At 42.9% G+C, this 14,004-nt stretch overlaps 1 protein-coding gene across 4 annotated transcripts in view; it reads right to left on the reverse strand.

Moving 5' to 3' along the window:
* Positions 1–1,303, reverse strand: part of PTPN11 (protein tyrosine phosphatase non-receptor type 11) — a 79,690-nt gene extending 78,387 nt beyond the window's left edge. For 3 of the 4 annotated variants that reach the window (XM_081252686.1, XM_081252689.1, XM_081252688.1), the window contains exon 1: positions 1,084–1,303. In XM_081252686.1, the coding sequence (XP_081108812.1) occupies positions 1,084–1,097 (14 nt within the window). In that variant the 5' untranslated portion in view covers positions 1,098–1,303. The remainder of the gene's footprint in view (positions 1–1,083) is intronic. The other variant, XM_081252687.1, reaches the window with a different exon arrangement.
* Positions 1,304–14,004: the final 12,701 nt, after the last annotated feature.

Raw genomic sequence — 14,004 nt, forward strand, 5'->3', positions numbered from 1 at the left:
AAGGGCTTAGTTGCTCCGGGTCATGTGGGATCTTCCCCGACCAGAGCTCGAGCCCCAAACCCGTGTCCCCTGCATTGGCAGGTGGATTCTTAACCACTGTGTCACCAGGGAAGCCCAGGTTGCCTAACTTTTGAAACTCACTTTACTCATCTTTAGAACGGGGATAACAATACCTACCTCATAGAGTTATAGCAAGAATTAAACTTGTTTGGCATACAGTAAAAGCTAAATAAATGTTAGCTATTAGTAGTATGACTACCCTGAGCTTTTAAAGGATCTCATTAATTCACTAACCTTCCTTCTGACTCTTAGGTTCAAATCCTATCATTTACTAGAATGTTTCTTCTGAGCCTCAGTTTCCACATCCGTAAAACGGGGGTGATTAATGTTACCTGACTTTTAAGGTTGTGAAGGATTAAATAACTAGACATACAGCTCCCTTCCCTCCCATCTCCCAAAGCGAAGATCGCAGAGGAAGGAAATACTTCTAATAGCTGCAGATACAGTCAGTTTTTCCATTTCTGGCACGTGAGGGGTGGGGGGGGAAAGGAGATGCAAAGAGGCATATAAAGGGGTCAGGGATCCTGAGTAAAGCCCCCCAATGCGCGCAAGAAGCAGGGGGTCCCAGAGTGGCTCGACCGTCGGGGGCCTGGCCCCGCGCAACTGGCCCCTACTCTCCCCTCCCGCGTCCCAGGCCGAGGAGCCTCCCCAAGTGAGCGGGGTTATTTCGGAATCACCATGAGGCAATTCTCATGAGGCAATGGGTCAGGAATGCGGCGCCGAGCCGGGCCGCTGGCGTCCGCGGTTCCCCGGGCGGTTCTACCTGCCCCGTCCAGACGGGCATCCCCAGGGCTGCGGGAGCCGGAACTCGGGGAGGCAGGAAATGAATGGGGACCCGAGGGGTGGGGGCGCGGTGGGGTCGGACCCCCGGGCCCGGGAGGGCTAGGGGGTTGGGACAGAGCCTGCCCCCGCGACCCCGGGCGGGAGTCCGAAGCCCAGCCGGGCCGCCCCCTCCCGGGCGGGGCTGAACGAAAGCGGCGGGGGCCGGGCCGAGGCCCGCGCCGGGCCCTCGGGGCTCCTCACCTCCGCGATGTCATGTTCCTCCCGCCCTCCGGCTCCGCGACGGACCCGCTCCTAGCTCAGGCTCCGCTGGGCCCGGTCACATCGGGCTGGCCCAAGGGAGGCCCGCTCCGGACCGGACGGGGGGCAGAGCCAGCCGGCCGCGCGCAGACCCCCCTCCAGGCCTGGGGATCCCAGAGACTGTGCAGCCGCCCCCCAAGCCCGGTTCGCTCCTCCTCCTCCCCCGCCCTTCGCTACCGGCGCCACTGTGACGTCACCCCACGCGACGCCCGCCGCTACTTCCTGCTTCCATGCCGCCGTGGACTGAGCAGTGGCTGGTGATGGCAGTTCGGTGGCTCACTGGAGCCTTCTCCGCGCTGTTTCCAAAGCACCCTCTCATCCTCTTTTAGATTTTGGCGTCAGGCGGTGCATTGTGCGCTCAAGTTGCACGCACTCGCGTGAATTGATCGCATCCGCTCCCACCGTGTCAATTTCCATCCCGGCGCCAAGTCGAATTTCATTCATTTCATTCCACAAATAGTCGCTCCACTTACTAGCTGTGTAACCTTTGGAAAGTTGTTTGGTTTCTCTGAGCCTCAGTTTCCTCCATTCCTTCATTTCTGTAAAATGAAAATAGTAATTGCATTTTCTTCGTAGGATTATGGGGAGGATTAAATACATAAAATGTTTAGAACTAGGCCTGGCCTATTTTAATAAGTGCTTTGTGATTATTAGCTGTATTAAATATCATTAGAAGGACACATCTGAGTGTTTTCTATCTGCTAGGCACTGATTTTTGACTATGGGGATACAACAGTGAACTGAAAAGACAAAAATCCTGGTGTTCTCATGGGAGGAGCTACAGTAATCAAGATAAATAAAACACACAAGATAATACTCTGGTCCTCATTTCCCTTCTTTTTTCCATAGCCCTTTATACTATTTTAAATAGGTTAGTTATGGAAGGCTTCGCTAAGGATGACATTTGAGTAAAGGAGCAGTCAGTGGGAATAATTTAGGGGAAGAACATTTAAAGCTCAGAGAGAGTCCAGTGCAAAGGCCCTGAGGCAGGAGGCTGCCTCCTGTATTTGAAGAAAAATGAAGAAGTCTCGGGCTGGAGCACAGTAGGAGGTGGGAGGGGTATAGGAGATGTAAAGAGAATAGTAGAAAGGAGGTGAGAAAGGGGTAGAGATGGTATGGGGTTGTAGAGGCTATTTAAATGAACAGTAAAATGGAGAGCCACTGAAAGATTTTCAGCAGGAAAGGAATATAATCTATGCTTTAAAAGTATTACTTTGGGTACTTTGAGTTATTGGATCAAGAGGGCAAGGCTGGAAACAGAGACCAGTACAGAATAGTAGAATACTGTAATATTGGAGATGATGGAGATGAGGTAGCTCAGACCAGAGTGAGAAGGTAGAGCTTTTTTACCTAATGAATGCTCCTGTGACTCATTAAGGGCCACAGATCTAGTAAATGGCAGAGCCAGAATTCAAACCCACATCTATAGAGCTCCAAAATCCTCATTTTTTCCTCCCAATGCTCCCCATCTCATTCCTATACAAAGAATTCTCATACAGTATGCTAACTGCTTCAGCATTGATGTTACCCAAAAATCCTTACAAAAATTGTATTTAATACATGCCAGCTTAATTTAGGTAATAGGTATTCAACAAGCAGTTGTCCGGCCTGTTTCTCTCCATTCCCCTGAAGCCTGGCCCCCCAGATGACCCAAACAACATCCTGACTGATCTTAGGCCTGCAGGCTTGCCCTCTCCAATCCATTCACCACATAACAGCCACAGTAATCTAAAATGCAAAGCAAGTTGCTCCTTAAATTGAACACTTCAATGGCTTTTCTTTTTTTATATACAAATTTATTTATTTATTTTTGGCTGCATTGGGTCTTCGTTGCTGCGTGCGGGCTTTCTCTAGCTGCAGCAAGTGGGGGCTACTCTTGCTGTGGTGAACAGGCTTCTCATTGCAGTGGCTTCTCTTGTTGCAGAGCACGGACTCTAGGCGTGCAGGCTTCAGTAGTTGTGGCACACAGGCTTAATTGCTCTGCAGCATGTGGGATCTTCCCAGACCAGGGCTCGAACCCGTGTCCCCTGCACTGGCAGGCGGATTCTTAACCACTGCACCACCAGGGAAGCCCTTCAATGGCTTTTCATTGCTTTTAGGATGCAGTCAAAAAAAATTTTTAACAACCACCTGGTCTTGTCCCAGCTCACTTTACTAGTCCTTTCTCTCCCCACCACTCTATGACCCAGCCATGCTGAATAACTTTCAGTTCCTCTCAATAGCCATGTTCTCTCCCAGCTCAGGGCCTTTAAACAATCTACTCTGTTTCCCTGGAGAATTCTGACCCCCCTCCCCATGAACTCTAGTCCATGCCTCTGATCTCAGGCTAGAAGTCATCCCCTCTGGAATAGAATCATCTGGTTCTCCCAGTCCATCTTAGATGGTCCCCAAGACAGCTATCCTAGCTTAGAACTGAACACACTCCATTATAAATCTAAGACACAATATCATATGAGGATTAAGTTCTTAATCTCCAAAGGTCAGCCTGCCTGCCTGCCTGGATGTCCTTGGGTAAGTCACTCGAGTCCTCTGTGTCTCAGTTTACTTCTCTATAAAATGGAGGGATCAAAATGCTACCCACCATAGGGTAGGTTGTGAAGAATAAAAGAGTTAATGTTTGTGAAGTACTTAGAACAGTACCTGGCAAAGTAAGCATGTGATAAATGCTGGTTATCATTTGTCTCTTTTCCAAAGTAAACTGTAAGCTTCCCCCAGCCTCCACCCCTTGCTGTGAGGCTTGCAGGATCTTAGTTCCCTGACCAGGGATTGAACTCAGGCCACGGCAGTGAAAGCACTGAGTCCTAACCACTGGACTGCCAGGGAATTCCCAAACTATAAGATTTTTGAGGGCAGAAACCATTGCTTCCCCAGTTTCTCCAGTGTTCTGTACACTCCGCAGCTAGAATGATCTTTCTACAATACTAATCTAGTCATGTCCTGTTCTAGGAAGGAAGTTCAAAGCCTTTAGCACTGAATGAAGATCCTTCTGTTAACACATCAGGCCCGTCTAAACGTGAACTATGCCTACCTGTTCAGTTTCCTTTACCTCTACTTCCTCACATAATCTGGCAGTTTCCAAAGGCCTCTGGCTGTTTCTTGTATACCTGTCTTCCAAAGTTTAATTCCTTCTGTCTGGAATACCCTTTAAACTCGTCTCCATCTGGAAAACTAAGTGTCATGCAAGATTCAGCTCCAACTCAACTGGCTCATCTAGGAAACATTCACTGTGCACACCATTTGACTACTTCCTGAGAATAAAATAGAAACTCTGTCCCTGGGAATTCCCTGGAGGTCTTCATCTTTATATGCCCAGAGTCTAGCACAGGGCTTGGCATATAACAAGCTTAAGAAATATTTATTTAGATAAACTTTATTTTAATTTCTCTCTCAGCTACAAAAACAACACGAGCTCCTTGAAACGGGTCAAATAAAAATAGTAATTTTCCCTGCTTTACAATGTATATAACCTCCCTTCTCCAACCCCCACCAGGGTTAATGGTTTGGTGTGTATCCTTCCACACTTTTCTCTATACTTACATGAACACACACACATATCCCACACCCACGCTCACTCAAACACATAACTTATATAGGGACATTTTTAACACAGTTATAATATGTGTATATATTTATGGGCTCATAATATGTATATATTATACATACACATACATATGTGTATATATGTACATATGTGTGTATATATGTATAAAAATAAAACTCTGTGATTTAGTTTTTTCTCTTAAAATATAATGAACATCCCTCTAGACCAGCACTGATTTTCCAATACAAATATAATGTGAGTCATACATGTAATTTTAAAGCTTCTAGTATTCACTCTTTTTTTAAAATAAATTTATTTATTTATTTTTGGCTGCACGGGGTCCTCGTTGCTGTGCACGGGGTTTTCTCTAGTTGCGGCGAGTGGGGACTACCCTTGTGGTGTGCAGGCTTCTCATTGCGGTGGGTTCTCTTGTTGTGGAGCACGGGCTTTAGGTGCACGGGCTTGAGTAGTTGTGGCACACGGGCTCAGTAGTTGTGGCCTGTGGGCGCTAGAGCGCAGGCTCAGTAGTTGTGGCGCACGGGCTTAGTTGCTCCTCAGCATGTGGGATCTTCCTGGACCAGAGCTCGAACCCGTGTCCCCTGCATTGGCAGGCGGATTCTTAACCACTGCGCCACAAGAGACATCCAGTATTCACACTTTTAAAAAGTAAAAAGAAACAAGTGAAATTAATTTGAAAAATATGTTTATTTAACCCAATATATCAAAATAATATCGTTCTACATATAACTAATAAATATAAAAAATTGAGTTATTTTACCTTCTTTTTTTCTTGTTAAACCTTTGAAGTCCAGTGTGTATTTTACACTTACAGCCAATGTGTAAAATCTCAGTGTGAACTGGCTACATTTCCAGTTCTTAATAACCACATTCGGCCAATGCACACATTCTGGACAGAACACTGAGATGTAACCCAGTCTTTTCCATATCTGCATAATATTCCATAGTATGGATGTTCACTATTTAGTCAATTCCTGGGCTATTAGATATCCAAGTTATTTTCAGGGTGTTTTTGTTGTTGTTGTTGTTTTGGTTTTGGTTTTTCTTGATGGTGTTTGCACGAACTTCCTTATGAGAAAATTGAGTGAGGGAGTGAACCACTATGTTGACCTTAATATTAACATTTAGGGAGGAGGGTTCATGGCAAGAATCACAGCTTGCAGGCCGCCCTGGGCGGTCTCATCTTCCTGCAGCTTGTAGACCCTCAGGCTTAGGAGCTGTTTCAAGCACACAGCCTTGAGAGAGTAAGGTGTTCCTGAGGCCATTTGTACCAAATCCGTGACTGAACCCAGTGAAGACCTCTGTATAAACATTTAAGATTCTGATATCACATGAGGAGACCTACTCTTTTAGCCACCGGCTGCTGGAGACAGCCTCGTAGACAAAGGGCTCCCAAGTCATCCTCTTATAGCTGAACAGCTACTGTAGACCCTCATAATCTGACTTCAGAATGGAGACTGCCACGTTCACAGCCGTGTGGCTGACAGGGCCTTGGTGCTCCTGCCGGGTGTCAGGCCTGAGCCTCTGACGTGGGAGAGCTGAGTTCAGGACACTGTACCACCAGAGACCTCCTGGCCCCATGTAATAACAAATGGCGAAAGCTCTCCCAGAGATCTCTGTCTCAACGCTAAGACCCAGCTCCACCCAATGGCCAGCAAGCTCCAGTGCTGGACACCTCATACCAAACAACTAGCAAGACAGGAACACGACCCCACCCATTAGCAGAGAGGCTGCCTAAAATCATAATAAGTTCACAGACACCGCAAAACACACCACCGGACATGGCCCTGCCCACCAGAAAGACAAGATCCAGCCCCACTCACCAAAACACAGGCACCAGTCCCCTCCACCAGGAAACCTACACAACCCACTGAACCAACTTCACCCATTGGGCACAGACACCAAAAACAATGGGAACTATGAACCTACAGCCTGAGAAAAGGAGACCCCAAACACAGTGAGTTAAACAAAATGAGAAGACAGAGAAATATGCACTAGATGAAGGAGCAAGGTAAAAACCCACCAGACCAAACAACTGAAAAGGAAATAGGCAGTCTACCTGAAAAAGAATTCAAAGTAAAGATAGTAAAGATGATCCAAAATTTTGGAAATAGAATGGAGAAAATACAAAAAATGTTTAACAAGGACCTAGAACTAAAGAGCAAACAAACAATGATGAACATGCTAAAAGAAATTAAAAATTCTCTAGATGGAATCAATAGCAGAATAACTGAGGCAGAAGAACAGATAAGTGACCTGGAAGATAAAATAGTGGAAATAACTACCACAGAGCAGAATAAAGAAAAAAGAATGAAAAGAACTGAGGACAGTCTCAGAGACCTCTGGGACAATATTAAATGCACCAACATTCGAGTTATAGGGGTCCGAGAAGAGGAAGAGAAAAAGAAAGGGTCTGAGAAAATATTTGAAGAGATTAGAGTTGAAAACTTCCCTAATATGGGAAAGGAAATAGTCAAGTCCAGGAAGCACAGAGAGTCCCATACAGGATGAATCCAAGGAGAAACACGCCATGATACATATTATTCAAACCATCAAAAATTAAATACAAGAAAAAATATTAAAAGCAGCAAGGGAAAAGCAACAAATAACATACAAGAGAATCCCCATAAGGTTAACAGCTGATCTTTCAGCAGAAACTCTGCAAGCCAGAAGGGAGTGGAAGGACATATTTAAAGTGATGAAAGGGAAAAACCTACAACCAAGATTACTCTACCCAGCAAGGATCTCATTCAGATTCGAGGGAGAAATTAAAGCCTTTACAGACGAACAAAAGTTAAGAGAATTCAGCACCACCAAACCAGCTTTACAGCAAATGCTAAAGGAACTTCTCTCCTCAGGAAGCACAAGAGAAAGAAAAGACCTACAAAAACAAACCCAAAACAATTAAGAAAATGGTAATAGAACATACATATCAATAATTACCTTAAATGAAAATGGATTAAATGCTCCAGTCAGAAGACATAGACTGGCCGAATGGATACAAAAACAAGACCTGTATATATGCCATCTACAAGAGACCCACTTCAGACCTAGGGACACATCCAGACTGAAAGTGAGGGGATAGAAAAAGATATTCCATGCAAATGGAAATCAAAAGAGCTGGAGTAGCAAATCTCATATCAGACAAAATAGACTTTAAAATAAAGACTTTTACAAGAGACAAAGAAGGACACTATATAATGATCAAGGGATCAATCCAAGAAGATATAACAATTGAGGAGCACTTCAATATATAAGGCAAATGCTAACAGCCATAAAAGGGGAAATTGACAGTAACACAATAATATTAGGGGACTTTAACACCCTACTTTCACCAATGGACAGATCATCCACAATGAAAATAAATAAGGAAACACAGGCTTTAAATGACACAGTAAACAAGATGGACTTAATTGATATTTATAGGACATGCCATCCAAAAACAACAGAATACACCCTCTTCTCAAGTGCTCATGGAACATTCTTCAGGGTAGATCATATCTTGGGTCACAAATCAAGCCTTGGTAAATTTAAGAAAAGTGAAATCGTATCAAGTATCTTTTCCAACCACAACAATATGAAACTACATATCAAGTGATGGAAAAAAACTGTAAAAAATACAAACACATGGAGACTAAACAATACGCTACTAAATAACCAAGAGATCACTGAAGAAATCAAAGAAGAAATCAAAAAATACCTAGAAACAAATGAAAATGAAAACATGACGACCCAAAACCTATGGGATGCAGCAAAAGCAGTTCTAAGAGGGAAGTTTATAGCAATACAATCCTACCTCAAGAAACAAGAAAAATCTCAAATAAACAATCTAACCTTACACCTAAAGCGATTAGAGAAAGGAGAACAAAAAAACCCCAAAGTTAGCAGAAGGAAAGAAATCATAAAGATCAGATCAGAAATAAATGAAAAAGAAATGAAGGAAACAGTAGCAAAGATCAATAAAACTAAAAGCTGTTTATTTGAGAAGATAAACAAAATTGACGGGGCTTCCCTGGTGGCACAGTGGTTGAGAGTCCGCCTGCTGATGCAGGAGACACGGGTTCATGCTCCGATCCGGGAAGATCCCACATGCCACAGAGCAGCTGGGCCCATGAGCCATGGCCACTGAGCCTGCGCATCCAGAGCCTGTGCTCTGCAAGGGGAGAGGCCACAACAGTGAGAGGCCTGCATACCGCAAAAAAAAAAAATTGATAAACCATTAGCCAGACTCACCAGGAAAAAAAGGGAGAAGACTCAAATCAACAGAATTAGAAATGAAAAAGGAGTAGTAACAACTGACACTGGAGAAATACCAAGGTTCATGAAAGATTACTACAAGCAACTATATGACAATAAAATAGACAACCTGTTAGAAATGGACAAATTCTTAGAAAAGCACAACCTTCAGAGACTGAACCAGGAAGAAATAGAAAATATAAACAGACCAATCACAAGCACTAAAATTAGAACTGTGATTAAAAATCCTCCAACAGGGCTTCCCTGGTGGCACAGTGGTTAAGAATCTGGCTGTCAATGCAGGCGACACGGGTTCGAGCCCTGGTCTGGGAAGATCCCACATGCTGTGGAGCAACTAAGCCCATTTGCCACAACTACTGAGGCTGCACTCTAGAGCCCGTGAGCCACAACTACTGAGCCCACGTGCCACAAGTACTGAAGCCCGTGCACCTAGAGCCCATGCTCCACAACAAGAGAAGCCAATGAAATGAGAAGCCCGCACACCAAAGCGAAGAGTAGCCCCTGCCCACTGCAACTAGAGAAAGCCCGCACACAGCAACGAAGACCCAATGCAGCCAAAAATAAATAAATAAATAAATAATTTAAAAAAATCTTCCAACAAACAAAAGCCCAGAACCAGATGGCTTCACAGGCGACTTCTATCAAACATTTAGAGAAGTGCTAACACCTATCCTTCTCAAACTCTTCTAAAATATAGCAGAGGGAGGGACACTCCCAAAATCATTCTACTCATTCTCATCACCCTGATACCAAAACCAGACAAAGATGTCACAAAAATAGAAAACTACAGGCCAATATCACTGATGAACATAGATGCAAAAATCCTCAACAAAATACTAGCAAACAGAATCCAACGGCACATTAAAAGGACCATACACCATGATGAAGGTGAGTTTATCCCAGGAACACAACGATTCAGTCAATATGATATACCATATTAACAAATTGAAGGATAAAAACCAGATAATAATCTCAATAGATGCAGAAAAAGTTTTCTACAAAATTCAACACGCATTTATGATAAAAACTCTCCAGAAAGTAGGCACAGAGGGAACCTACCTCAACATAATAAAGGCCATATATGACAAACCCACAGCCAACATTGTTCTCAATGGTGAAAAACTGAAACCATTTCCTCTAAGATCAGGAACAAGACAAGGTTGCCCACTATCACCACTATTATCCAACATAGTTTTGGGAGTTTTAGCCACAGCAATCAGAGAAGAAAAAGAATAAAAGGAATGCACATTGGAAAAGAAGAAGTAAAACTGTCACTGTTTGCAGATGACATGATACTTTATGTAGAGAATTCTAAAGATGCTACCAGAAAACTACTAGAAATAATGAATTTGATAAAGTAGCAGGATACAAAATTAATGCACAGAAATCTCTTGCATTCATATACACTAAAGATGAAAAATCTGAAAGAGAAATTAAGGAAACACTCTCCTTTACCACTGCAACAAAAAGAATAAAATATGTATGAATAAACCTACCTAAGGAGACAAAAGACCTGTATGCAGAAAACTATAAGACACTGATGAGGGCTTCCCTGGTGGCACAGTGGTTCAGAGTCCGCCTGCCGATGCAGGGACAGGGATTCGTGCCCCGGTCTGGGAGGATCCCACGTGCCGCAGAGCAGCTGGGCCCGTGAGCCATGGCCACTGGGCCTGCGCGTCTGGAGCCTGTGCTTCGCAGCGGGAGAGGCCACAGCGGTGAGAGGCCCGCATACCACAAAAAAAAAAAAAAAAAGACACTGATGAAAGAAATTAAAGACGACACAAAGAGATGGAGAGATATACCATGTTCTCGGAATGGAAGAATCAATATTGTGAAAATACTATACTACCCAAAGTAATCTACAGATTCAATGCAATCCTTATCAAACTATCAATGGTATTTTTCAGAGAACTAGTACAATTTGTATGGAAACACAAAAGACCCCAAATAGCCAAAGCAATCTTGAGAAAGAAAAACAGAGCTGGAGGAATCAGTCTCCCTGACTTCAGGCTATACTACAAAGCTACAGTAATCAAGGCAGTATGGTACAGGCACAAAAACAGAAATATAGATCAATGGAACAGGATAGAAAGCCCAGAGATAAACCCACGCACATATGGTAACCTTATTTTTGATAAAATGGAGAAAAGACAGCCTCTTCAATAAGTGATGCTGGGAAAGCTGGACAGCTACATGTAAAAGAATGAAATTAGAACACTCCCTAACACCATACACAAAAATAAACTCAAAATGGGTTAAAGACCTAAATGTAAGGCCAGACACTATCAAACTCTTAGAGGAAAATATAGATGGAACACCCTATGACATAAATCACAGCAAGATCCTTTTTGACTCACCTCCTAGAGAAATGGAAATAAAAACAAAAATAAACAAATGGGACCTAATGAAACTTAAAAGCTTTTGCACAGCAAAGCAAACCATAAACAAGACTAAAAGACAACCCTCAGGATGGGAGAAAATATTTGCAAATGAAGCAACTGACAAAGGATTAATCTCCAAAATATACAAGCAGCTCATGCAGCTCCATATCAAAAAAACAAACAACCCAATCCAAAAATGGGCAGAAGACCTAAATAGACATTTCGTCAAAGAAGATATACAGACTGCCAACAAACACATGAAATAATGCTCAACATCACTGATCATTAGAGAAATGCAAATCAAAACTACAGTGAGGTATCACCTCACACGGTCAGAATGGCCATCATCAAAAAACCTACAAACAATAAATGCTGGAGAGGGTGTGGAGAAAAGGGAACCCTCTTGAACTGTTGGTGGGAATGTAAACTGATACAGCCACTATGGAGAACACTACGGAAGTTCCTTAAAAAGCTAAAAATAGAACTACCATATGACCCAGTAATCCCACTACTGAGCATATACCCTGAGAAAACCATAATTCAAAATGAGTCATGTACCACAATATTCATTGCAGCACTATTTACAGTACCCAGGACATGGAAGCAACCTAAGTGTCCAGCGACAGATGAATGGATAAAGAAGATGTGGTACATATATACAATGGAATGTTACTCAGCCATAAAAAGAAATGAAACTGAGTTATTTGTAGTGAGGTGGATGGACCTAGAGTCTGTCATACAGAGTGAAGTAAGTCAGAAAGAGAAAAACAAATACTGTATGCTCATACATATATATGGAATCTAAAAAAAAAATAATGGTTCTAATGAACCTAGGGGCAGGACAGGAATAAAGATACAGACATAGAGAATGGACTTGAAGACACGGGGAGGGAGAAGGGTAAGCTGGGACGAAGTGAGAGAGTGGCATGGACATATATACACTACCAAATGTAAAACAGATAGCTAGTGGGAAGCAGCCGAATAGCACAGGGAGATTAGCTGGGTGCTTTGTGACCACCTAGGGCGGTGGGATAGGGAGGGTAGGAGGGAGACGCAAGAGAATAGGGATATGGGGATATATGTATACATATAACTGATTCACTTTGTTATACATCAGAAACTAACACAACATTGTAAAGCAATTATACTCCAATAAAGATGTTTGAGGGCTTCCCTGGTGGCACAGTGGTTGAGAGTCCGCCTGCCGATGCAGGGGACACGGGTTCGTGCCCCGGTCTGGGAAGATCCCACATGCAGTGGAGCGGCTGGGCCCGTGAGCCATGGCTGCTGAGCCTGCGCGTCCGGAGCCTGTGCTCCACAATGGGAGAGGCCACAACAGTGAGAGGCCCGCGTACCGCAAAAAAAAAAAATAAATAAAAGATGTTTGAAAAATAATGCAATAAATATAATATTTCACTTTCACATTTTTCAATAAAAATAATTGTAGTTTCTTCAAAAAATTTAGGGAGTTATTATTAATATTGTCAATATCATCCCCATTTTATAAATAAGAAAACTCACGTGCAGAGATTTATCACAAGATCAGATAGCAGGTGATCCCTGGCTAGAAGGATAATACCCTTTCTGCAGCACAACTGCCTACTGGTTTTCTGTCTTTCTGTAGCACAGAGATACTATTCAATGTAAATGTATGTGTGACCTCGGCTAAGACATTTATTGTAAACAAGCCTCAGTTTTTTCATCTTAAAGTCCTACCTCATAGGGAAGTTGTGTTGAGGCTTAAAATGATTTAGTGCCTGCAAAAATGTTTACTTTGTAATTAATAAAGCACTGAACAAATTTATGAGCACTTTATAGTGGCAAAACCTGGTGCTTAATCATACCGTTTATAACAGAGTGATGATATTTTTCCCAACTAACGTATGCTAAATTTTGCAATACCGCAAAAAAACACAAGAGGGTGTTCATTATGTTTTGATTTCAATGGCAAGTCATTTAACAAACATTTTGGGCCACTGACTATGTGAAAGTCTCTGAGATTGTCAGAATTTTTGAGGGGCTCAAGTAAATAATTCTGCACTTTATTCACTGTGATACGTTTTCTAAAGTCGCAGTTTCTAAGAGGTGCTTTGTTCAGGAAGCTGGACAAATAAAGGTGCTGACATTCCCAGTCTCAAAAAAGAGCTGTGCCTAAGCTTTTCCTTGAGAATATTACATGCCTGGACAGTGAATAATCCTAAATGGGTATGAAACGGAGCAGGACCCTGTGGTCCTTGCCCCCCTTGTCCTCAGCCTGCCTTTTGTCTGTGGAAAAACTTTAGACAAAGAATAAGTTTAGTCAGAGAAGTGAGAAAATGCAGAAGCAAAGAAAATCAGTCAAACAGGACAAAACAATAGTAGGTAGTCCGTAAGCAAAGTCAAGGACCTTTAGTTTCTTCTCAAAGACTACAGATGATATTCTGAGCCATATCCTGTGTCTTATAGAGACTAAAACCCCCAGCAGGTGGAAGAAGTTAACTACATGATGACCAGACTGTAGCCATGACATAAGCTGCCATAATTCCAAGAACTGGCCTCAAGAAAATGGGAACAAACCAACCCTGGAACTGAGGATTAAGTGTACTTAAACAATCAAGATGACACTGTTCAGAGCACCGAAAACCCATTTGAAGATGACTGTCAGAGCTGATTGTGCTGTTTCTATAT

This window comes from Mesoplodon bidens (genome assembly GCF_964165515.1).
Source record: "Mesoplodon bidens genome assembly, chromosome: 13".
Classification (NCBI taxonomy): Eukaryota; Metazoa; Chordata; class Mammalia; order Artiodactyla; family Ziphiidae; genus Mesoplodon; species Mesoplodon bidens.